The 26922-nt window shown below is 41.9% G+C and overlaps 1 protein-coding gene across 4 annotated transcripts in view; it reads right to left on the bottom strand.

The window, feature by feature from the left end:
- Positions 1 to 26922, bottom strand: part of LOC145392998 (epidermal retinol dehydrogenase 2-like) — a 108301-nt gene that overhangs the window by 8996 nt on the left and 72383 nt on the right. For 3 of the 4 annotated variants that reach the window (XM_080267305.1, XM_080267304.1, XM_080267307.1), the window contains 2 exons: positions 26225 to 26307; positions 18135 to 18251 (listed from right to left, as the gene is read on the bottom strand). In XM_080267305.1, coding sequence (XP_080123431.1) covers positions 18135 to 18251; positions 26225 to 26307 — 200 coding nt within the window. Of the gene's footprint in view, positions 1 to 13954; positions 14071 to 18134; positions 18252 to 26224; positions 26308 to 26922 lie in introns of all 4 variants that reach the window. The other variant, XM_080267306.1, reaches the window with a different exon arrangement.

Below are 26922 nucleotides of genomic sequence, written 5' to 3'. Positions count from 1 at the left end.
AAAATCACTCGCGAAATCACTCGCGAAAATTGAAAATTGTGCAAATTAGGGACCTTGCAATGTTGCCGCGTTAATTCACATCGCCGGGATGGCGCGGGTTAATTCTCACTGCATTTCTGTATTCTACTCATCAGCTTTCTGTGTTTGTATTAGCTTATCTTATAGTATAAAGACCAATGAAGATGATGGTATACCATTTATGACAATTTATCCAATTTCCAGTGGCATATTTGGCCATGGAATTTTTTTGTGGCCCAGGAGTAGTTACCACTGATTTTCCAACCGTCTTGAGGTTTTTGTGGATGTTTTTTGTATATGTATTAATTCCTTGGTGTTTGGCATTAATATGGATAATCCTGTGTGTGTTCTGATGTCTTGTATGGCAGACTGACCTGAAAACAGTACCAAAATTAGGAGGAGTACTGTACCTACAGTAGTGTACAGGTAGGGTGTTTTTTGGTTTTCATTTTTTTTCTTGCATGGTTTTCTTGGTGTTTAAAATTATTTTGGATAATCCTATGTATGTTTTTATGTCAAAATATGGCAGAATGACCAGAAAACACTGCCAAAATAAGGGGGGGTACTGTACATACAGCAGTGTATGGGTAGGGTGTTTTTTGGTTTTCAGTGGTAATTCTGCACGGTTTTCTTGGTGTTTAGCATTACTTTGGATAATCCTATGTGTGTTTTGATGTCTAAATATGCCTGAATGACTGGAAAACACTGCCAAATTAAGCATAGGCATTTTACAAATAGGTTGGGTATAGGTTGGAGGTTGGGTATAGGTAGAGTCTGGCTATAGTATGGGAATACAGTAGCGTTCATTATCCGGATGTTGCCACTACCTGGACATGCCTTTGGCTCTATTATGTCCGGATAAGCAAGTGATTTCTGCATACAGCAGATATATATACATATATACAGTGGTTTCTAGAATTTCGACAGTTTGGAGTTCGATGAATCAAATTTCGATGCATTTTGGAGTGGTCTGCCTACCTCACGTTTCGATGCAAAGTCGCGCATTTCAATGCTCTCAGGGCCAGACTCCAACCAAAACAAGCAAAGGTAATATTTTTGATACAAACCAAAATGCTAGAAGTGAAGGTAAATTATACGAAAAAATATGAGCCTAACCTAATATCATATGTAACATATGCTCTCAGGGCCAGACTCCAAACAAAACAAGCAAAGATAATATTTTTGATGTGAACCAAAATGCCCTGGTAGAAAGCCAGCTTTACCCCACAGCGTTTTTAAAACCTGTGTAGCCACGCACATGAGGCATTGAAAGGAGCAGGATTTTCGATATTTTTTTTGCACATAGTCCCTGGTACACTGCTATTGCCCTTGCACGAATTTCTGGTCCATCAACACTTGCTCCTTTTCTTAATTGCCTTGCCATTTGGAGTCTGTTTTTTTCGGTAGTGTCGTGCATGGCTAGCTCCACCTGCACCACCCATAAAATACTTTGTTGTGGTTTTTATTGCTGCCTTTATCTCATCCTTTTTCTTTCTTATGTTTCTTACACTCGATTCAGGCACATTCAACAGTTTAACAATTTCACATGTCTTTGCACCGTCTTCAATCATCTGGATTATCTTTATCTTTTCCTCCATACTGTACTGTTTCTTTGGCTTGCCATGCATGCATTCTCTGGCCTTTTTTATCACTTTTACACTACCTGCACTTCCTGTTTTTTTCCCTGGGCCACCACCACCAGTTGGGCCAGCCCCCGAAGTTGAAGCCATGAAAATAGAACACGCAGTAGCCAGACAATAAATAGAAAGGTCACAAAAAAAACTTTAACAACGGCGAGACTGCGACGAGCTGAATGAATGCGCAGTGCGTGGATAAACAATGGGTCAATGAACTGAGTGAGGATAGACTCGCACTCACTGTCAGTGTTACCAGGGTCTGACCAGGTCTGACCTTGGTAACTCTGCCCACCCACTCGCCACGTGTTAAATGCCTAGCGGATTAATGCTAACCATGCAGTATTAATTGCTATGAGAAAGATTCATTCCTATCGCTATCTGTGCATTCGGTATTGAAAAAAACGCTATCTGAGGGGATGCACTGTGTATATATATATATATATACAGTGGCCGCAAAAGTAGATGAGACCTACCCCCATTTCCCCCCAAAGTCAGTAGGTCTCATAAAAAATTGCGTGAAAATTTCTATAGCTAAATTATGCCATTTCTGATGGTATCTGGCAATTCAACTATGCCCCGCGTGTTGAGTCCTACAAACTGTGGAGCTCAGTGTGCCCTCAGGCAGCGCCAGGGGAGGTTAATTGCCGCTGGTCCTGACCCACCCTGACCCTGATTTTTTCGTTCTCGCATTGCTGTCGCCCCTCCATGGTTCCAGTGGTGCAAGATGGTTGGCAAACAGTGTTCTGACGTTGAAAAAGCAAGGATTTTGACTCTGAGAGAGGAAAATGTGAGCATAAGGGAGATTTGTCGGCGTACTGGCCGGAGTAAAGCAACCGTAATGCGTCTGCTTGCAGCGGCTCGTGACTTGCCTCCCACCACCATCCCCCAGTTTAAGAAACGCACTGGACGCCGAAGGAAGACCACCCTGCTAACAGACAGACTCCTGAAGCTAGCTGTGACTAGGAACCCACGTCTGACTGCAAAAGAATTGAAATCAATGTATCCCCAGCTTCTCCAGGACGTTGCTATCAGAACCATTCAACACCGCCTAAAACACCACCTGGGCATTCCATCACGCGTTGCAGCTCGCAAGCCTCTCTTGACTGATAATATGCGACGCAAACGCCTTCGTTTTGCTAGGCAACACAAGGACTGGACCACAGAGCAGTGGCGAAAAGTCCTGTTTAGTGATGAAAGCAGTTTCCAGATCATCACAACACACCGAACACGTGTCAGGAGGCCGGTGCAGAGGAACAGGTACGACCCACGCTACACTCTCAAGACAGTTAAACACAGTGCTTCAGTGATGATGTGGGGGTGTTTTAGTGGGTGTAAGGGGCTGGTTCAATTTATTTCCTACCAAAACATGTCACCATGAATGCAGAACGCTATGAAAAAGTTCTGCATGATCTGATGCTACCTGTTTATGATGAACATGATGTCAGTGTGTTCATGCATGATGGAGCTCCTGCCACACCGCTAAACGAGTGGGTAGATTTTTACTGAGTAATGATGTTGAAGTGATGAGTTGGCCTGGGAATAGCCCAGACCTCAACCCAATTGAAAATGCGTGGAAAGTGATGAAATACAAAGTGCGTGAAAAGCAGGTGTCCTCCCTACCTCGCCTCATGGAGGTGATACGCGAAGTGTGGGACACACAGATGGATCTAGAATATTTTCAATCACTCGCCGACAGCATGCCAAAGAGAATGAAGGATGTGCTGAAGGCAAAGGGAGAAATGACAGCCTATTAGGGTGAGTTTTTGTTTGGTTTGCCTTTTATTTCTATTTTTTATTAATATTTTTTGTCAGGCTGCAGGCATTTTAAAGGGCTAAGTCAAGTAGGTCTCATCTACTTCTGCACCCACTGTATATATATATATATATATATATATATATATATATATATATATATATATATCTATCTATCTATCTATCTATCTATAGCCCGATGCCCTAATCCCGCAAAGGGTGGTCGCAGACAAAACGCCTCCAAGTCGCTCTGTCACCCACCATTTGACTACCCTCTCCCTAACTCACCCCCCCCCCTCCCTCATATACCTCTCAACTCCATCCCTCCACCTCATCCACGGTCTACCTCTCCCTTTCCCTCCCTCCACCTCACCTACATACACCATCTTAGTCAGTCTTTCATTCTCCATTCTCTTCACATATCCAAACCACCTCAGTGTATTTCTCCTAATCTTTGCAACCACATCCACATCCACCCCACAGCGTTCCTTCACTTCTTCATTCGTCAACCTGTCCCTCCACATCACTCCACATGCTCCTCTCAAGTAACTCATTTCCACTGCTCTCACTCTTGACTTGTTCCCCTCTTGCAAGGTCCATGCCTCGCTTCCATACGTCAGGGTAGGGATCACAATACTATCATGCAGTGACTTCTTAACTTCCAAACTCACCTGCCTACTTCTCATCACTGCTTTCAGTGTACCAACAACCTTCCTTCCCTGCTGTACCCTTTCACGCACTTCATCCCCCAAAGTTCCATCCTTACTCATCACACTACCCAAGTACTTGAATGCACTCACATTCTCCATATCCTCACCATCCAACCTCACTGCACACTCTGTGACTTCATTCCTCTCAAACACCATAACTTTACTTTTGTTTACATTAACTTTCAGATTCCTCCTCCTACACACTGTCCCAAATTCATTCACCAAACCTTGCAACTCCCATTCATCTTCACTCAACAGCACTGTATCATCAGCAAACAGCAACACCGGAAGCTTCCAAATCTCACCTTTCATTAGAGCCACCCCCACATCCACTGCCCTACCCTGCACCTCCTTTACAACCCCATCCATATATATATTAAACAGCCATGGAGACATCACACAACCCTGTTTCAGTCCCACACTGAGATCAAAGGACTCACTCAGCTCACCATCCACTCGCACCGTAACCCTAGCTCCCTCGTACATACTCTTCACAGCACTCAACAATTTCCCCTCCACTCCATATATTCTTAATACCTTCCACATACCTTGCCTATCTATTCTGTCATAAGCTTTCTCCAAGTCCATGAAGGCAGCATACACTTTCCTTCCCTTCTCTAGATACTTCTCCACTAAACATCTTAGAACAAATATCTGATCTACACACCCTTTTCCCTTCCTAAATCCCCCTTGTTCTTCTCCAACTAGCTCCTCTGTCGTATGCCTAACCCTATCAATGAGTATTCTACCATATATTTTATCAGTCACACTAAGTAGGCAAATACCCCTATGGTTACCACATACTTCTTTATCTCCTTTTCTTTTGTATAAAGGAACAATTATACCTGATTTCCAGTCCTCTGGAACCCTTCCCTCTTCCCAAGCCAATCTACACAACTTCCATATCCACTCCACAACAATCTCACCCCCATACCTAAGCATTTCACCACACACTCCATCAATTCCTGGGGCCTTTCCCAACTTAATCTTCTTCATCGCTTCCACTACTTCCGCCCTACTGATCTCTTCCTCCCTCCTCTCATCTCTTCTTCTCCCAGCCATTCCCCAACCACTTATACTCGCACTGCTCTCACTCTCCACATTCAACAAATCCTCAAAGTGCTCCTTCCATCTCCTCAGTTTCTCTCTCTTCTCCACCAACAATTTATTATTCCTATCTTTCACTCCCCTACTATTTCCCCTTTCACACTGCCTTACTTTCTTTACCTCCTTCCAAAACAATTTCTTACTCTCCCTCCATTTCACACTCAGATTCCTCCCAAACTCTTCATCCACTTTCTTTTTACTCTCCCTCACCAGTCTCTTAACCTCCCTTCTCCTGCTCACATATACCTCTCTCTTCTCTCTCTCATCTTCTCCCCTACCTCTACTCGCTAACCATTCACTACATGCCTTCTTCTTTTGTTCCACAGCTCGTTTCACCTCATCATTCCACCATGCTGTCCCTTGCACACCCTTGCATCTCCTCCTCACTCCACAAACCGCCTCACACGCTGCGCCTGTCTCTTCCGTGAATATCTTACATATGTCTTCCACCCCTTCCATCTGCTCTAGCTCATACCTTCCCAGTCTTTCTTCCACTATGCTCTTATACTCTGTCATTTTCTCACTATCTTGCAATTTCTCCACTCTTCTCACAGGAGTTGCCTCCTCCTGTCTTCCCCTTCGTCTCCTCAACCACTTTCTTTGCAGCTCTACCTTGGCCATCACTAAGTGATGGTCCGAGACTCCATTCTCCCACCCTCTCCACACTCTTGCATCCAACACTTGTCTTCTCATTCGCTCATCCACACACACGTAGTCTATCATTGCCTTTCGTTCAACAAGTTCACCATCCATCCTCCTCGTTACTCTCCACGTATACCGGTGGATCATCTTATGCCGAAAGTAGGTGTTGGCTATTGCCAGCCCCTTACAAGCACAGATGTACACCAAAGCACTTCCATTCCCATCTACGTCAGCTGGCACACCCCACTGACCAACCACTCCATCCACTCGTACATTCCCAACTTTGCCATTCATGTCTCCAATCAACAGCACTCTCTCGCTCCTCTCAAGCTTGTCCATACACGCTTCTACGCTCGCCCAAAACTCATCTTTCACTCTTGCCACTCGATCCTCTGTCGGGGCATACACACATACAATCGCCCATGCTTGTATACCTACTTTCATCCTCACCCATACAATCCTTGCACCCACTGTTCCATACACTCTTATATTCTCCTTCCACTTCTTGCTTATCATCAGACATACTCCCTCTCTTGCCCACTCATTTTCATTGACTCCCGCACATATACCTAAACCATATTCCCAATCTCTCACCCTTTCACCTTCCCATTTAGTTTCAGTCAATCCACATATATCCACTTTTGCATCCTCAAGTGCCTGAACAATCTCTCTCTCTTTCACTTCATCATTCACTCCTCTCACATTCCACGTTCCCACCCTAAGAATGTCCTTCGTCCGTTCCTTAGTCATCAACGTATGGTCCGTCCGGGTCCAAGGCGCTTTGTTTGCTTTTTTATATATATATGTTGGTGTGCATCAGGGGTCAGTCTTGAGTCCCATGTTGTTTATCATGGTACTTGAAGCCCTTTCACGTGACTTTAGAAACGGACTCCCGTGGGAGTTGTTGTATGCTGATGATTTGGTGTTGATTGCAGAGAATGAAAGGGAGGCGGAGGAAAGGTTTAGGAAGTGGAGAGATGGTATGGGGCAAAAGGGTTTAAGGGTAAATGCAGATAAAACAAAAGTGATGATATCGAGGGTTGGTGGCGGTACTGTCAAAGATGAGGGAGAGTGGCCATGTGCAGTTTGCCACAAGGGCGTGGGAAGTAATTCCATCTTGTGCGGTGTGTGTGATAAATGGGTGCATAAGAGACGTAGTGGTATCAGAGGTAGACTGCGAGATAATGCTGATTTTATGTGTACGGCGTGCCGGGGTGAGCAGGTGGAGATTGTCAGACGTGAAAGGATTGAACTTGCTGGTGAATCTCTTGAGTGTGTGGAAGAGTTTTGTTATTTAGGAGACATGTTGTGTGCTGGAGGTGGGGCTGGAGCTAGCTCTGTGGCTAGGGTGAGAAGTGGTTGGAAGAAGTTCAGGGAGCTCTTGCCTCTCCTGACATTGAGAGGGCTCTCCCTACGTGCTACGGGGTCTTTGTATGCAGCATGTGTTAGGAGTGTAATGCTGTATGGCAGTGAGACCTGGGCAGTGAAGGAGGAAGATATTCGCCGGCTCAGACGTACAGAAATGACAATGATTAGGTGGATGTGCAGTGCGTCCCTGCGTCCAAGGCCTGGAGGGGCTGGGTTTACAATGGAAGAGTTGAGAGGTAGGATGGGACTGGAGTGTATTGGTGTTGTGATGAGGAGAGGTAGATTGAGGTGGTTTGGACATGTGGAGAGGATGGGGGATGATAATTGGGTGAGGAAGGTGAGAAGTGTTAATATTGGGGGTGGGGTTTTGAGGGGTAGAGTGAGAAAGACATGGGACGAGGTCATTAAGTGTGACCTTAGGGTTAAGGGACTGAACAGGGAGGCTGCAATGGATCGTGCAGCGTGGAGAGCCGCCATTAGGTGACCAAGGCCGACACATGCAAGCATGTTGGAGCCTTTAAAAACGAAACGATATATAGACATATATTTATAGACATGTATATATCGACATATATATATACATATATACATATCAGTAGGATAGAAGTTGTGGAAGCAATGAAGAAAGTTAAATTGGGGAAAGACCCAGGAATTGATGGAGTGTGTGGTGAAATGCTGAAGCATGGGGGAGAGATAGTAGTAGAATGGATGTGGAAGATGTGCAGATTGGCCTGGGAGGAAGATAGAGTCCCTGAGGATTGGAAGTCAGGTATAATTATTCCCTTGTACAAAGGAAAAGGGGAAAAAGAAGTGTGTGGTAATCATAGGGGCATTTGTCTTCTTAGTATAATAGGAAAAGTGTATGGTAGGATACTTATTGACAGAGTTAGAGAAAGAACAGAGGAATTAGTTGGAGAAGAACAGGGAGGCTTTAGGAAGGGAAGAGGCTGTGTAGATCAGATATTCATTCTTAGATCTTTAGTGGAAAAGTTTCTAGAGAAGGGAAAGAAGTTGTATGCGGCTTTCATGGATTTGGAGAAAGCATATAACAGGGTGGATAGACAAGGATTGTGGAAAGTATTAAGAATATATAGAGTAGATGGAAAGTTGTTGAATGCTGTGAAGAGTATGTATGATGGTGCTAAGGCTGCAGTGCGTTTGGATGGTGAACTAAGTGAATTTTTCTCTTTGGAGGTTGGGTTGAAACAGGGATATGTCATGTCTCCATGGTTGTTCAATCTGTACATGGATGGGGTAATAAAAGAGGTACAAGGTAGGGTAGTGGATGTTGGAGTGCCCCTGGTGAGAGAGGATAGTGTTTGGAAACTCCCTGTACTGTTGTTCGCAGATGATACTGTGTTGCTGAGTGAAGACGAAGGGGAGTTGCAAGGCTTGGTGGATGAGTTTGGGAGAGTGTGTAAGAAATGGAATCTAAAGGTGAATGTGGGGAAGAGTAAAGTGATGGGCTTTGAGAGAGGTGAAGTCAGTGAATGTACAGCGATGCTGGATGGTGAGGAATTGGAAAATGTGAGTACGTTTAAGTACTTGGGTAGTGTGATGAGTAAGGATGGAGGTTTGGGGGGTGAAGTGCTTGAAAGGGGACAGCAGGGAAGAAAGGTTGCTGGTACTTTGAAAGCAGTGATAAGAAACAGGGAAGTGAGCATGGAAGTGAAAAAGTTACTACATGACAGTATTGTGATACCAACTCTAACGTATGGAAGTGAAGCTTGGACGTTGTTGGAAGGACACAAGTCAAGAGTGAGAGCAGTGGAAATGAGTTATTTAAGAGGAGCCTGTGGAGTCACATGGAGAGACAGGCTGACGAATGAGGATATAAAGGAGCGTTGTGGTGTGGATGTGGATGTGATAGGAAGTGTTATGAGGAACACACTGAGGTGGTTTGACCATGTGGAGAGGATGGAGGGTGAAAGACTGACGAAGAGAGTGTATGTGAGTGAGGTGGAGGGGGGAAGAGGAAGGGGGAGGCCGAGGATGAGATGGAGGGATGGGGTGGAGAGGTATATGAGAGAGGGGGGTGTGAGTTGGGAGCAGGGCAGTGAAATGGCGGGGGACAGGGCAACGTGGAGGCGATTTGTTTGTGGCCACCCCAAATGGGATTGAGGTGTCTGGCAATAGATAGATAGATAGATACTGTATTTGGCAGGGTGACCAAAGTGCCAACAAGATGTGCACTGGCGGGGAAATGGAAGAAACTGGCAAACCTGGAGAAAAGCGCCTCCAATGATGACCATAGGGGGCAGATCATGAGAGGCAAAGACCATCTTAACAATTCTGGCTGGTTCCTGTTGGCGTCCACTAGGAGGGATTGTGTAACATTGAACTGAGTAAATGGAATGGTGTTGCTCAGAAAGAATGAACTCAAGATCGCCAGAACACTCTGCAAAAGGTCTCTGGTCGAAGGGCACTGACAATGGTAGACAGACGGTGCCAGTGGAGGAATTAAGATGGATGTCTGGGGATATGGGATAGGTTGTCCTGAACTGCTGACCAGGGATGCCACCTTCTCGGCTTGGGCAGCATCATGGATGACATGGAGGCAGGAGCCATTCAGATGGGACAAGAAGGTGGCATCCCTGACTACCTGGCGAAGTAGAGAGAGGTGGAGCGAGAGGTCATCACTGGCGTTCATAATATTGAAGTATTTCATCCAGGTCTGCAGGCTGAATAAAGACGAGGTAAGGGAAGGGGTAGGAACAAAGGAAGAAGGACAAGGTTGGGGGAGGGAGGCAGAGGACACAGAAGGAACAGAGACACGAGGTGAAAGAGGAAGATGGGGGCGAAGCGTGACAATGGAAGAGGAAGTGATAGAAGCAGACATAACAGGAGCTAGAGGAGTGGAAGACACAGGTGGAGAGCGCATGATGAGATTGTAGTTTTAGGTGGTGATTTAAATGGTCATGTGGGTGAAACAGTTCACAGATATGAAGGGGTACATGGGGGATGCACATATGGTACGAAAAGTGTGGAAGGAAAAAGGATACTGTACTTGAATTTGGGGAGGCAATGAATATACAGTATGCATTTTAGGAAGAGAGAGCAGGCTGATGACATGAGTCTGGGGTTAATGGCACCATCCAACCTCCTAATCAGGAGGGGTGACGGAAGGTTGATGAAGAATCTTAAAGCTATAGCGAGTGAAAAATATGTGCAGCAACACAAATTGCTGATATGTGACATGGTGCTGAAGGAGTGGGTTGTAAAGAGGAGGACCTATGCACCAGGAGGAAAAAATGAACTTTGAAAAACCAGGCTGTGTGGTATGCTTTCTACAGTGAGATCAGTTGAGTGTGTGCTGAACGGAGTTGTTGACAGAAGTGTTAATGAACACTACAGAGCTCACGAGAGCAATTTCTTGAGAGTTATGGATTCAGTGTGTGGATGGACAAGGGGCCCTCCAAGACACAAGGTAATATGGTTGTGGAATGAGGATGTAGAGGCCACAGCCAAGGAGAAAAGAAGACTTTTCCCAGAATGGATATGTGGTGGTAATGGAGAGGAATACTTGGTTGCCAAGTAAAGAGCTAGAATGGAGTATACAGCGCAAAATCTCAGTCTCAGAGACATTTACTGGAAATCCCAAATAGTGCTGCAAGAAAGAATATGGTATTTAATGTGATCAATCAAAATGAAAAGAAACAACAGGGATACCATATGTGTGCAGTGTGTGAAGAATGATGAAGGGAATGGTAGTGGTGGACAGTGAGGATATTAACTCATTAACTGCTCTATACAGCCTAGGCTGTTCCAAGTGCGACTGCTCTATAAAGCCCTGGCTGCACAGGTGAATTTCGAATATAGTGCCATAGTGACCAAGGCTGACCCATGCAAGAATGTTTGAGCCTTCAAAACCGAAACTGAGAAAGAAAACGAAAACCATACATTCCAATAGGGAATCAGACACTTCGATGTTCATCCATGGCTTTACCAAGGTAAATATTGAGCTAATACTTCGTTACTATATACTTTGGCATGTGTTATCTCAATTCCTAAGACAAAATTTGGCCTTTGGGAAATTCATTTTTATCCTTATGTTTGCACACACGGTCACCTCCAAAAAAACGCCATGTGCAGTTAACGGGTTAAAGATACCTAGGTGGCATTATACCCAGGTGTGGAATGAGGAGTTTGACTAAAACAGGGAAGGTTTGGAGTCAACAGACCCAGTGTTTGGACCCCTGTCCTCTGGTTGCTACTGCTGCTGTGAGCAGGGGAATAGGCAAGATGCAGTTGGGAAAGGTGGTGGGTGTGTCAGGATTGACTTCTGAAATGTTGAAGGCCTCAGGAGATATTGGAGTGGGTTTAGTTACTGATTTGATAAATTTGATATAAGTGTGTTGTACCAGATGACTGGCTGAAAAGCGTAATTGTAAACATGTATAATGGGAAGGGTGATGCCCAGGAAAATGGAAATTATAGAGAAATAAAACTTTTGGACCACATAATGTGCGAAATGGAGAGTCCTGAAAGTATGATAAGGGAAAGTGAGTACCAATGTGATACAGTCTGGGCTTATGCCAGGCAAAGAAACCAATGATGCCATATTTGTTGATTGCTAGCTTCAGGATAAATATAAAAGGAAAGAAAAGAATGGCAAACTTTGTTTCTGCTGATTTAGAGAAGGCCTTTGACAAATGCCCTAGGGAGTTGATGAAATGGGCAATGAGAAAGCTTGGAATCAAGGAATGACTGGTTAGAGTGGTTATGGCTACATATGTGGGTGCTTGCACCCGGGTGAAAGTGAATGGAGATGAGAAATGGAGATCTGAGTGATGAATTTTCCATGAATGTTGGCTTGCATCAGGGGTCAGGCTTGAGCTTTTGACTGTTTATCATGGTGCTTGAAGCTCTCTCACATAACTTCAGAAATGGACTCCAGTGGGAGAAGTTGTATGCTGATGACTTGGTGTTGATTGTCGACAATGAAAGGGAGGCAGAGTAAAGATTTAGGAAATGGAGAGACAGAATTGGGCACAAGGATTTGAGAGTAAATGCAGATTAAACAAAAGTACCCTGTAATGATATCTTGGGCTGGTGGTACAGTAGTACTGTTAATGCAGAGGGGGTGTGGCCATGTGCAGTTTGCCACAAGGTCGTGGAAAGTAACTCCATCTTGTGCAAGGAGGGAGGATGACAGTCGGGTGCATAGGGTGAGAAGTGTGGATGGTGGAGGTAGAGTTGCGAGGGTTGCGAGAGGCAGACCAAAAAGGACCTGGGACGAGGTCATAGAGTGTGACCTCTGGGATCATGGACTGAACAGGGAGGCTGCCAGATACTGAGCAATGTAGACAGCCACCATTAGGTGACCGAGGCCAACACATGCAAGCATGGTGGAGACTTTATAAGTGGCAAGATATGATAAATGATACTAATAACAACAATAATAATAATAATAATAATCATTCTTCGCTCTCATTTTAAGTGTCAGGACCAACTGCCTAGCCCCGGGCTCCTACGCTCCACATGGGGCAACGTAGGATCGGATGATGGATGGATGGATAATCATTCATTCATTCACTTATCATCCAATCCTACATTGCTCAATCAGGAGCGTAGGAGCCTGGGCCTAGGCAAGTTGGTCCTGACATTTATGATGAGACTGACCAGCCTTACTCATCCCTGAGTGGCATTATGTGAGCAATAAACCCCAACCACCCCTTGGATATAAACCTTCACCGGCTCAATCCGATTGGAGTGCCGTAATTATCCACCAAACCACCAGGGGCCAAAATTTGGTTATACGTTTACCACCCAGCATAGTAAATGGTTTCCTGGTGTACAGGAAACCATTTGGCTTGTCACTCAGTGTAGAGTCACCCACAGGCAGAAGGAAGAGGAAAGAAAGAAGGAAAGAATGACAGAAGAGGGAGTGTAAAGTCACCCACAGGCAGAAGGACGAGGAAAGAATGAAGGAAAGAAAGACATAAGAGGTTGGAAGGAAAGAAGAATGGAGAAATGGAAAGGGCAAACACCCGAGAGCAGCACTACATTGAGTGAGTGGATGGTGAGCGCCCCCACCTACCACAACAATAATAATAATAATAATAATAATAATAATAATAATAATAATAATAATAATAATAAAATAATAATAATAATAATAATAATAATAGGACTGTGAAAATAAGTAGAAATAGAAAAAACATTAAGTGCTCCCTCCTTAATGCCCTTGTTTTTTTACAGATTGGATGCCAACAGCACTAGGCCACACAGGCATCCATGGATGCCGTGGTAGTGGAAGGATTAATGAAATGCAATTTATAAAATATATTTGTTTGCTAGGACACTGAGTGCAAGATAAACTCTCTGGAAGTGTCTCTTAACAAAGGGTTAGGGTCCATGACTTGTAATACTAGAATGTTATGGTGCTGTGGTTAGATTACTGCAGTTTTCATAAGATATTATAATAACCAAAGCTTCTTGTGTCATAAAATATTTTTGCTCACTAAAATGGACTTTCTTCTTAGACATCCATTAACAATAAATTTAATAAAATTTATTGAAAGACTTTTTAACAATATGATTTTTACATCAAGTTTGACTCTTAAGCACTTAGTTATTATGAATAAATAGCTTATTTGTAAACTGCAGGCTACTACAAACTACAGTGCACACTAAGAATACCTTAATGAAGAGAATGTACAAAAGTCAATGCAGTCTGGGTTATTAATCATTCAAAAAGCAAATACCGTACAAACAAACCTCATTCTGCAGATATTATACTTTAGTCGCTTTTCTTGCGTCCTTTAAATTCATCCATGGCTGAAGTAAGTCCAGACTTTCCCCCAAAATATACCTGTAGCTTCATTGGCAGCATGCTGGAAAGATATATATTTTCTGCAACCTTACCCCCAAGCTTATGACCTTTTGATCCAAAATCCATTTAGCTTTGTGTTACAATGATTATAAAGGAACAGAATTTTTTTTTCAATTCTTTAATGAAAATTGAGAAAATCTTTTATAAATACTAGTACTATCAAATGACTGCCATAAATGAAGGTAGCATTTACTGTGGCCACGTCTTTCTCCTCAGCATATTGCTCTCTCTCATCACTGCCTTGGTTTAAATCACTAGAAATCATGTACGTGCATTGAATCATTTTTTTCCTGGTAAATTTTTTAATCCACATTACATCAAAGCCATCCACCCATCCATCCATCCACTCATCGATCAGCTTAACCCTGTTCTCAATAATACCTTGGTTAGAAGGGCTTCAGCAATAGGGACAAGAAAATACTATATACCATATAATCTGAAGAATTAGCCAACACTGCCCAGTGAAATGGGCCACACATCCATTTACTCAAGCTGTTGAAATTCTGAGTTCCACTTCACAGGCCAAATGATCTACAAAAAATTACTTTTCAAAGTGCTTGTAGGATATAATGATTTCATTAACTGTCAAGTTAACCCCTTCAATCTGGTGATGTTTTTTCTGTACTCTTTCTTGCTACCACCTGATAATTTTATTCACTTTATGATATATTTCTTATTCTGCAGGGGTTAACTGAGGCAATATCTAATCCTCCTAGTTAGAAATGTCTCTCTTAAGCTGAATACCATCATCTTGAAATATCTATCTATCCATCTACAGCCAGATGCCCTAATCCTGTAATGGGTTGCCACAAACAAATTGCTTGCATGTTGCCCTGTCCCCTGCCATTTCGATGCCCTCCTCCCAACTTGCACCCCCCTCTCTCATATACCTCTCCACTCCATCCCTCCATCTTATCTTCAGTCTCCTCGTCCCTCTTCCCCCCCTCCACCCGACTCACATACAATCTTCTCATTAATCTCTCACTCACCATCCTCCCCACAAAGCCAAGCCACCTCAATGTATATCTCTTTACACTTCTACTTTCTATCACAACCACATCCACACCACAATGCTCCTTCACTTCCTCATTTGTCAGTCTGTCTCTATGGAAATAGCAAGAATAAAATGAATCTCTACATCATTACATGAAGGGATTAAAAGAGTGCAATCCTTGTCAAGTATCTGTCCACACTCCATGCACTGTTATCCTTCAAAAATTATTTTACTTCCTCAAACTCCATACCCCACTTATTTACTAATTCGCTCTGCTTACCCAGTCACCTTCTTGGCCTTCCACACCTCCTCAAACCATCTGATTCACTCATACCCTTCTCAGCACCATACTCATGTACAGTCTTTATAAAAGACTCTACCATCTAAACACACTCTTCTACACTGATCAAGAAACTTCCTCACTCCACATGAATTACAAATCTCTACATTTCTCAACCCATCAAGTGTATGCAGCCCATAAACACTGCTGAACAATCTCAGTCTGCTCTCAATAGTGATTTTTAATAATCAGGTCACTCCGAAGTCAAATACCTATGTATTATCATGGGCACTGATACACATTCATGCAGTCCTCTGTAGCTTCAGTACTCAGACCTCTACTCTGCAACACCAGCCACCTTATTTTCTTGATCCACTCTACTCCCTGTATAAGTTACTTGGCACATATATCTCTCTTTTTTTTTTTTTTTTTAAATCACTGTACCTGGGTATTTAAACTCGTTCACCACTTCTAGTCCCTCTTCATTCACCAACACAGTATACGAAGCCATCTTCTCTCTCGACAACCACCACTTACTCTTATTTACATTTATTTTCAAAGTTCATTTAACAAATTATCCTACTAGAAACAGATGCATATCATTTCCACAAAACTTTTTTTTTTTTTTTTTTTTTTTTTTTTTTTTTTTTTAATGGACAATTTTGACAATACAGCAGGTAAAAAGGCAATACCCTAAAATTTGATAACTGGGTAGGAAAGATAAGTGGAGAAGCTCAATCTCTCCTGCAGGAAAGTGGCACTAGTAAAGTTCACCTTCTCAAAAAATTCTCATATCAATAGCATACATAATAATTAATCCTTGGAAGTAAGTAATACATTGGGACTGCTGTAAAACACAGTACAGCAAGTAGTAACACAAAGCTACTGAACTGAGGTTCTGAAGATTGACCATGGTATACATGACTTATAGTTATATCCATCACCTGAATATCATGGTTATTAGTAGAGTACAGTATAACCTTAACCTCTTTATTCACCTTCATGCAACCAGTGCTACATAGTCTAAAATACAGCCATGTCTTTGAAAATATGTAGAGTAGTTGATATATAAGTACTTATGTCAATCTCTGAATACTGATATTTTTCTGTATTGAATAATGACTAGCAAGGAGTCACTACAGGTAACTAAATGGAAGTTTATATGTAATATACAAAGTATAAAAATGGAAAGCATGCATTACCTTTAGTACATGAAAAAGCACAATTTCTGAGACAGTAATTACTGCAGCTGAAAACCTAGCAATAATTCCTGTAATGGATAGGTAAAAGTAATAAAGGGCAAGCATGTCATGCAGTAACTGTTAATACAATATCCTCTTTATTCTATGCTAAAGAAGGGTGTAGTCTAGTAGCACAAGGCAACAGCTGGATACTAGAACTATGAAAGAAGACAAATCAAGGATGACTACTAACAGCCAGCTATTTCCATCAGCATAGTTTTGCAGCTTCAGCTGCTGAGACTTTAAGTATTAATTTCCCATTTCTATAATTTCAAGTATAATTATGGTGACTGAATGGAAACCGAGGAATACTAGACCATCTAAGCACTGGAATAAAGAGAACTAACTGAACTGGGAACCATTTTTCAGCTAGCAACACACTGCATAAAGCACGACAACAATGCCAAAGCATAATGCTTTATACAATACTTGGGGACCTCTGGGAACTCAACAGCAGGGGCATATCCAAGAGACAGCCACAGCTATTATGCTGGGGGACCATTCACTGGTTATGGAGAGCTCAGTTCAACCTAGTAAGATCTCAAGATAGTGCACCCACTGTGATTACTTCATTCATGTTTATCTGTTATTTAAATATGGCAGTATTACTATACAGTTAAAATCTGAAAAAAAGAAAAAAAAGAAAAGAAAGGAAAACTAACAACAAATCTCCTATTACCTCCTCCAAGGTGTGAAGGCCTAGGACTACCTGTATGTTACCACAGTCTAGATTATTAACATTTAGGAAACCTATGCTCTAGACTACACAGAAACAAGGTAAAATTTCCATGGAGGACACTGGAGGGTGCAAACTTGTGTGTCAGCCCTCCCTTTGTAAAAAGCTTGCACACAAGCCTTCCTTACTCCTGATACTGTAACAGTTTCTTACTAACACAGAATGAACATGGAAAAAATAGTACAGTATTCTTAAAGTATCTGTGAATGATAAACAGCTGTCTCCTACCAGAGTAAAGACAACAGCAATATTTGCTCATCAGAGAGAAAAGACAGAGTAATAAAATGTCCATGTTTCTGCACAATGAACAGACAAATATATTAGCAAGAGGAATACCTTTTGCCAAAAAAATAAAATAAAAAATAATTAATTAAAGTAAATAATAATAAAAAGAAAAAAGAAAAATGGTAATAATAATAACAGTAATAATAATAAAAATAATAATAATAAATAATAATAATAAAGGTAATAATAATAAAAATAATAATAAATAATAATAACTAATAATAATAAAAAAATAATAATAAATAATAATAATAACAAAAACAATAATAATAGTAATGGTAGTAAAAATAAATATTAATATAAGAAATAAAATCATTAGTACTGTATGTAAGTTAAAGGAGGATTATATTATTGTAATTATGTTTACTCAAGCCTCTGTCACTTATTATAATAAAAGTTTATGCAGGACCTGTAACTACCAAAACCAAGTTCAATTTTGAACACTGCAGATTATTTTGAACCTGAAAAACTATTACCTACTGTTAAAAAAAAAAATAAATAAAATAAAAGCGACTGTATCTGTACATACTGCTTGAGGAGGATGAGGATGCGGCAAAACGAAGGAAGAATGACAATTGTACAGTTCATAAGTATCCCATCAACCACCTCAGAAGCTACAAACTCAGGCTTCAGAATTGGAATCAACCTGCAGAAATTGGAAGTTAATTAATAATACAGAAATACTGTATTCATTCTCTAACAAATTTTATAACTTTCAAATAACCAATTATAACTACAACCATGCAAATAATATTTCCCTCTGAAACTTGAGATGTGCACAGTAAATAACCAATGACATAATAATATTACCCCACTCTAGATGTAAAGGTTCAAGACTAGGCTACTGCAGTCCAGTATAAACCTACAACTAGGAAAACAAAACCATGAAAAGGCCTAATGACTTATACCCTTTTTATCCTAACTTGGCCTAAAAATGTCATCTCTCCATCCTCCATGCTCAGTTCAAGCAAAAGAACTGCATTAGAATATGGTGCTAGTCATGACGAAGTGTGAAGGAAAGGATATGGAGCCATAGCATTGTCTGATTCTCCTAGTTGGCTACAAAAAATAAGATGCAGTAAGACAATAATCTAGGCCAAGTTAAGGTAAAATGACTATCTCATGGGTCAATATCTGTCTATAGCCAGAGGCATTAATTACAAAGATCTCATTCATATGGCTGTCCACCCCATTTTTGGTCTTCCTCTCCCCATCCCTTCTTTCACCTCACTCACATACACTCTCTTAGTCAATTTCTCACTCTCTGTTCATGTAGCCAAACCCTTTCAGGGTGCTCCTAGTACTCCTAATACTCTTCAGTACATCCTCATCAATAACACTCCCAAACTCCTTCATTTATTTGTCTTTTCACATAGCTCCACAGTTTCTTTCAAACAATTCATTTCCACTCCTTTCACTTCTCAGTTATGTTTCTCCAGCAAAGTCCATGCATCTCCAACACTGTCATGGGTTAAACATCCATTTATTCCTCATTCAAGCTTTCTACTCCAACTCAAAAGCAAATCATTCAATATTATAAATACAGTATATATATATATATATATATATATATATATATATATATATATATATATATATATATATATATATATATATATATACATATATATATATATATATATATATATATATACAGTATATACGGTATACTGTATATATATATACTGTATATATATATATATATATACAGTATATACGGTATACTGTCTATATATATATATATATATATATATATAGATATATATATATATACATATGTAGTAGCCGTGGCTCAGTAGGTTAGAGCGCTCCGCTCTGACCAAAGGGTCAGAGGATCGAATCCGCCCAAGGGTCATTGGTAGACATCAGGAAGGGCATCTGGTCATAAAATGCTACACGCTCCAAACCGAAGTCCTTTACCCAGGGCCAACGCCTTAGCCCTTATCCAAAAAAGGGGTACCTGGCGTAAAACTCACTTTTATATATACAGTATATATACCGATATATATATATATGGGTATGCTTAACAAAACAACTGTAGGATCCTTCTGTTGACTGCTGAATTTAAAAAAGGGTCACAGATGTTTTGTGCACCTTTATTTACAATTCATACATCCTTTTATATCTCTTGTCAATTCTCTTGATTCCTCACTTTCTGTACCTCATTTTCTCATGCATTTATGACAGCCATCCAATTTTCTTCTTGTCCTTTCCTGTCTCCACTCACTCTCACATACTCATACCTGAAAATCCTTTTCACTATCCCATTTATATTCGTTTTATGCATGATCATACCTGAGAACACTACAACCTCCTGATCAATCAACTTCTTTATATTTTTCATGAATATTACTTTTCATATCCAAATTGTGCAACCCATCATGTTCACATCTAGATAAGCCTGGGGTAATAACAACACCAACAACCCCCATACAAATACAGTCAAGTTGCCTAAGGCATGGCTAACTGGTTCTGGACTGCGCCTTTGCCATAGAAAACCATGTCACAGAAATAACTAAACCTATGGGAAAAATGGTATTCGGTTCTGGACGTTGGCCCAAAGTCCCCCATTTCACCCCACTTTTCCCCATTTTTTCCCACTTTACACATGCACACAATCAAGCAAACAGTCAATGCAAGTATTACACATAACAATTTGCACAAAAAATGGAAGGGTGATCAGCCTTTTGTCTACTTGGGCAATACCACGCACTGCGGAACAAGTGAAAAAAAGCTCGGCCAAGTAGACACAGATCAGCTCACCGACCAAAACATTAAAGATGGCGGAGGCTGCCTGGTCAGGCACTGACTGAAGTTTCTTTGATAAAGTTTGTATGCTCAAGTGTCAACAAAACTCTCATTTAACAGACACATAATCATTCTTATATATGTGATGATGATGATGGGAGGCATTATACTTTGTCTTAGCTCAAAGACAGGTGCTTCCTCACTAACCCATTCATAGCGGTTATCCGAACAAACCTATGAACTAGTCACAATACCAGAAGAATCTTTAACATTTCATTACTTAACACAATGAATTTGGTGAAGTTTAGCCTCCTCATAAGAGAAAAAAAGTCCACAGTTGGAGCTGAAGTGCTCGCCATCTCCTTTGTTTACAAACAGAGGAGCACGCCGACTGCCAGGGGAATTTGCCTGCGCGTTTCAAACCTTGCTGCACCTGCGCCATAGGTATTTTATGCGTGTGGTTCGTTTTAGGGGGGTCTGGCACCTTGCCACATCTTAGAAAACTGTGCCATAGAAGCATGCGCCATAGGCGACTTGACAGTAGTAAGATTTCTTCTGCTCTCGCTATTTTTTTCATATTCATGCCACAATAACATAGTTCATTCACACTCAGACACCCATTTGCAAAGTCCAATATCTCTACCTCTCAACTCAGTACAGCCATCTCCATAAATCAAGAACTGTCTACGATCAGTGAATGGGGACAAAACAACCTTGTCTCTTTTAATGCTAGTAAAACTAAATATATACAGTTTAGTAATAGACAGATTTTGCCAGATTCATACATTACCTTCAGTGTTACTAATATTCCCATCTCCAAAAGTATTGAAATTCTTGGCGTCTCACTTAACAATGCCCTCAGCTGGACCTCTCATGTCAGATCACTTGCTAAAACAGCCTCAAAAAAACTTGGATTATTGTACAGAGTCCATAACTTCTTCACTGATGAGCAGTTAGCTATAATTTATAAGTCATGTGTGCTCTCAGCTTGAATATTGCTCACCCTTGTGGAATGGTTGTGGAGAGGTTGCATTAAAACAACTAGACAAAATTCAGAACAAAGCTGTTAGAATCATTAACAACCCTGCCATTACAAATAAACTACCTCCCCTGCAAGTAAGATGGAATGTTGCCTCCCTTGCATTATTTTACAGATATTTTTTTGGCAAATGCTCAGACGAAGTTGCATCCATGGTGCCACCTCTCCATGCCTTCCCTCGTGCTACACGGGCATCTGGTAGTGCTCATGACTGGAATGTCACTCAGCCATATTGCAAAACTTCTCCCCATCAGAATTCTTTCATTCCCCGAACTGCATCTCTCTGGAACTCGCTTCCCCAGAGTTGTTTCCCTCCAAATTTTAACCCATAGCTGTTCAAGTCTAACTGTTACAGATATTTTATGAACAGAGGGCACCAGTAATCTGGTGTATGGATTATTTTTTTTATTAGTAGGAGGAGGCCGTAGCACGGGCCGAACAGGGTGGTACGCCCAAGGGGAATGGGAATGCTGGTGATAGGGAGAGCTGGAGCTTCTGTTTCACTAGCTATCTAACCATCCCTCTTTGCTGACCTTTTCAGTGTGACAGTAACATGGAGAGTAGACCAGCATACTCTCCCAAACATTTCCTCTAAATATCATATGCACCACACCACATGCACTTTACATTTCACACAACGTACCCCACTACGTTACAGGGGTTGGCGCCAGCAAGGGCATGCGGCCAGAAAACTTTGCCCCCGCTACCTAGTGGCGGACTTCTGGGGGGACGCGTGACGGGGGTTCCGCCGGCATAGATCGTGGGTCCAGGGCAAGATGGGACTCAGGCCTGTGCTAGAGGGTACAGAGAACTGCGGTTCCTAAGCTGCCGCTTCCGCCCAATAAAGAGGGGCCCGAACCTGGGAGTAGCACCCCAGGAAGCTCCCCTATCAGTGGGTGTATAATGGCAGGATAGTTGCAGTGCCAAGGCGCGCTTGGAGGTTGTTCCTGCAACTGTCCTGGCAGGGTGTCCCGAGGCCACTACCACATCCCACTGGTAAGCTGGTGGGCTAGGGGTCCCAGATCCATTGCCTGGACCTGGGACTGTGCAGCAAGTGGGGCCTGTGGTATGTCTATCCCCCTTTATTAATACTGAATATGACAAAACACATCATTAAGTGTGACCTCAGAGTTAGGGGACTGAACAGGGAGGCTGCAATGGATCGTGCAGCATGGACAGCCGCCATTAGGTGACCAAGGCCAACGCATGCAAGCATGTTGGAGCCTTTAAAAACAAAACGATTCATTTGTTTTTCTTTCCTCTGTTCTGTTATTAAAAAAAAAATAAAATAAAATAAATAAGGTCCCATACCTATAATGTAAGTGCAGTCCCTACCTTCAAGCAGTCCTCTTGTACCTCTTGCATTCAGTCCCTTGTCTCATTTCAAGGCCTTCTTTGCATCAACTACAATATTTCTGAAAGCCACTCCACTCTCCACTTCTTTTGCACATTTTTCTCCTTTCTATCACTGTAACAAGGTGAACATGTACAGTACCCTCGCGTCCAGCACGGTAATATTGTCATGCATGGGTCATGTGTTGGACCAAAAACGTGTTGGACTAACAACAGAGCTTATGGGGAAAAATGAATTATGTCAGCAACCCTCGGAAAAGTCACCCTAAATGCCTACCATATACCTATACATATATTGGTACTATTGTAATTATAATAAATGGTACTGTGCTATGAATGATAACTAACCTTTTAGGATAGTGTTGGTGGGCTTGCTGGGAATGGAAGGTGGTATCCAAGGCTGTAGTTAGTCCTACTAGGTCCCCGGAGGATGGCTGCTGGCGTCACTAGCGAGTAATGGCTGTTGCTCCTCCTCAACCTCCCTCATAAATCCTTCGAAATCAAACCTCCCTCATAAATCCTTCGAAATCACACTCAGAATCACTATCTTCGTCCACAGCCATGGAAGGTCCTGCTTCTGCCTGTCCTAGCACTCTGTAATCCTCGGCAAAGTGCATGCTTCTCACACTGTTGCCAGAGCCCCGTCTCGTGACTGTGGAAAGTGATCGCTGTCGCTGACTCGGTAGAGAATAAGGAGAAGCAACTTTGTTTATAAACTGGTACGCACGCCAATGAGAAGGGTTTCAAAATGATTGATATTTATTCTAAAATATTAATATGTATTCAGTGTCAGGCTAAATGTTCAATGCTGTAGTACGATACATTCTCTGTTGAGTCGCCTGGGCTTTGGTCACACTGTTTTCCCCGTAGTATGCTCGGCAGGAATCCATCCAGATGAATTCCAAATGCCCGTGGTATCGTCGGCAATTTTACCACGTTACCGTTCCGATTTACCATCGTATCCTTGGCAAACCTGGTATGAAGTGCCGTGTGATAGCCTTCGGCTGCCAGGATCTTGTCTTAAGTTTTTTATTATGATCACGTTGGCTTCATTCATGTCGTAGGCCTTGGCAATGTCAACTTTCCTCTCCCCTTTCTTCTTCCTCTCGATGCTTTCTAGCTTGGTGGCCTGAGGGAGGTGCCGACGCTTCTTGGGGTTCTCAGAAGGCTTCCTAGGCATCGTGAGCAGGGTAAAATGCAGTAACAAGAGCAGAAAATGCAGCAAGAAAAAAGCACCTTCCAATGCAATTATGCGACTGAGTGGCGCTGTGGCGGGAGAAATGTAAACAAAACATCACGTGACACCAGAAGCGTTTTTAATCGGGCGGCATCACGATCACGTCACGATAGCGGGCGGGGAAGGCTACTTGATCAGAAGTTTTTCATTGGCTATCATCATCATGGGAATGTCCAGTATGACCATGTTGGACCGGGGGTGATCGTGCTAGAGTGAACTCTGCGGATTTCACCCACTTCTCGGAGCTCTGTGCGTGTTATGCTAACACACTCGTGTTGCAGTAATTAAATCGTATTAAATAGTACTAATTAATTGCTCTCCGTGCTGGACCCGAATCGTGCTGGACTAACGCGTGTTGGACGTGAGGGTACTGTACTTTAAAAATCTCTCAAAATCTCTCTATTCACAAGCACATCACACTAAGAGTCATGTTCTCTCTCAACAATCTCAACGTTACTCTCATTACAGCACATCATCACCTGCACACATCAGAACAGTATTCATACTTCACCATTCATCAGCAGTGTAACTCCTATGCACATCTATTCTGAGACAAATGTATTGTATACTGATCCCTTGGTTATTGCACGATTGGAGTCTCTTTTATCCGAAATTCTTTTAACCGTAATATGCCATTAACCGTAAGTTTTACTAAAATGTTCTTATTTTGATTAACCGTAAAAATCTGAAATCTATCTGAAAATTCAAACACAGCAGGCTTGTTTCGCACCACTAGCTTTAGTTTATGGTTGCATATATGTATCCCCTGCTATTGAGTTGCCCACTCCCTCACGTGCATCCGCCACCTCGGAAGATTTGGATGACGTGGGAGATGATGCGGATGATGTGGAAATGACTGAATAAGGAAACAAAATATGAAAAAAAAAAAAAAAAAAAAAGGTTTGAGGCTTTATTTGTTCGAATTGCTTACAGTGAATTACGAAATTGTTTTGGTGAAAGTTTATTTAAGTTTATTTTAATGAAGTTTTATTTCACAGTTTCTGTTACAGTTACAAAAGTGCAGTTACATATGTAGTTACTATAGTGTATTAAGTGTTTTGGTGATGGCTGAGTGGCTTTTGGGGTGCTGGTGGTGGTGGTGGGCTAGACGTCACCAGAAATGGGTGATGGGTGAGCACAATACTGTTCCCTTGCATACTACATATTATTACAGTATCTTTTATCCGAAAAAATCGATTAAACGAAATTTTGAAAGTCCCATGATTTTCGGATAAAAAGAGACTCCACTGTAGTACCGAACATGGTACATGATAATGGAACTGTGCAATAACAAAAGCACAGAACCTATGAGATTTATCCTAACTGGTACCAGGCATCCCAAGTACAAGCCCAAACTTTTCCGTTTATGACATATTAGATCAACTAAATACATACATACTGTTATGGTAAGTATCAGAAACACACACAGGCATGGTCAAGTTACTCAATGCGGTGAAAAGAGCACAATAAGGAAGAAACAAGTACCCTAGAGAGACCTGACATGGGCTTGAGGTAAGGGGTTCCAAGGGTAAGGGGTGGGGAGTTTTTTTTTTTTTTTTTTTTTTTTTTTATGTGTCCGACTCTGGGCAAAGGCTTCAGGGCCTATATCTTGGGGGCAGTAGCCTATCCCAAGGCCCAGTAGTCCTCCTACACCTCCACATGTCACCACTTCGGCGCTAACACCCACCGTCCATATTGAATACATGCTAGGGCTGTCTCATACAGGACTGGTGTATTGGTATTAGCGGGGGTATTTTTACAACATGTCGGCGGGTCATCTGGTAGATCAGGAAAGTCTGCTTTTAATGAAATTCAAATCCTTAAACTGTCCCCTGCCCCAGCCAGGATTCGAACCTGGGTCCATCAGGACTGCAAGCCGCCTCTCTACCGATTCAGCCACCGCCTCCCACTTGGAATTAACTCCTTGAGTAGGGTTTCATCCTTGAATCCTTCAAAGTCATCAGAAACTACTGACACTGCACCATCATTAACAGCAAAAACCAGTTCAGGTGTGTGGTAACAATGTTTCTGAGCTGAAAAATGCACTACAACAAAGGCAAGAGTGCAGATTTTCACCTTGCAGTGATAAAAATCATTATTAAATGTACAATAACCAGGAGATCATTGTATATGTGTATAGCAAGTTGATATAATAATAAATGAGAATTTAAAATTCTGCACACAAAGAACTGAACCTTATTTGGTTCATATATGATAAGTACGTGTAAGAAAGGTTACATACTTGGACTGCACTCCTTCAAACATGCCAGTGCTGATGTAGTAGGGACATACCACAGTTGTCTTCACACCGGTGTACCCCTCAACCTACCATCATAATAACAGAGTATTAGTATCAATTAACAAAACAAGATAAAACATCATGTGCTGAAGAGGGGCTTGGTTTATTCAGCACTCTGCCAAAGCTGAAGAAACCAGCTTTGGCTGGTGAAATGTTGAATAAACTGGGGCCCTGTTCTGTGCTTGGTATTTTCTCTATACAAACTTCCACAGCTAATGCTAGATTCACAGAAAAAAAAAATCAAGATTTAAATATCTGCACTTCTGGTACATGGTGCAATACAATGATAACTATCACAAGCTGTACAGTACACAAGATTTTCAATGGTTACAAGTGCACATATCATGACATTTACCACTTATCCAATCATCATCCAATCCAGTATTGCCCTATCAGAAGTATAAGGGCCTGGTGTAACAGCCGGAAGTAAATCCCTGTCCAGGCTATATCCAGGGTTAATTTGGGATAGGCTGCTATATATCTTAGGTACATTTTGGGCTAGGATATTTTATACCCTGGGGTATATTTTGGCCTAGCACAAACTAGTGTGTGGTGAGATGCTGAAGCATGGGGGAGGGATAGTAGTAGAATGGATGTGGAAGATGTGCAGATTGGCCTGGGAGGAAGGTAGAGTCCCGGAG

The sequence above is a fragment of the Coenobita brevimanus genome, chromosome 23 (genome assembly GCF_032717465.1).
Source record: "Coenobita brevimanus isolate Jiangsu-jjx chromosome 23, ASM3271746v2, whole genome shotgun sequence".
NCBI lineage: Eukaryota > Metazoa > Arthropoda > Malacostraca > Decapoda > Coenobitidae > Coenobita > Coenobita brevimanus.
Note: the sequence above shows the minus strand (reverse complement) of the source record. Positions and strands in the feature narration are given on the sequence as shown.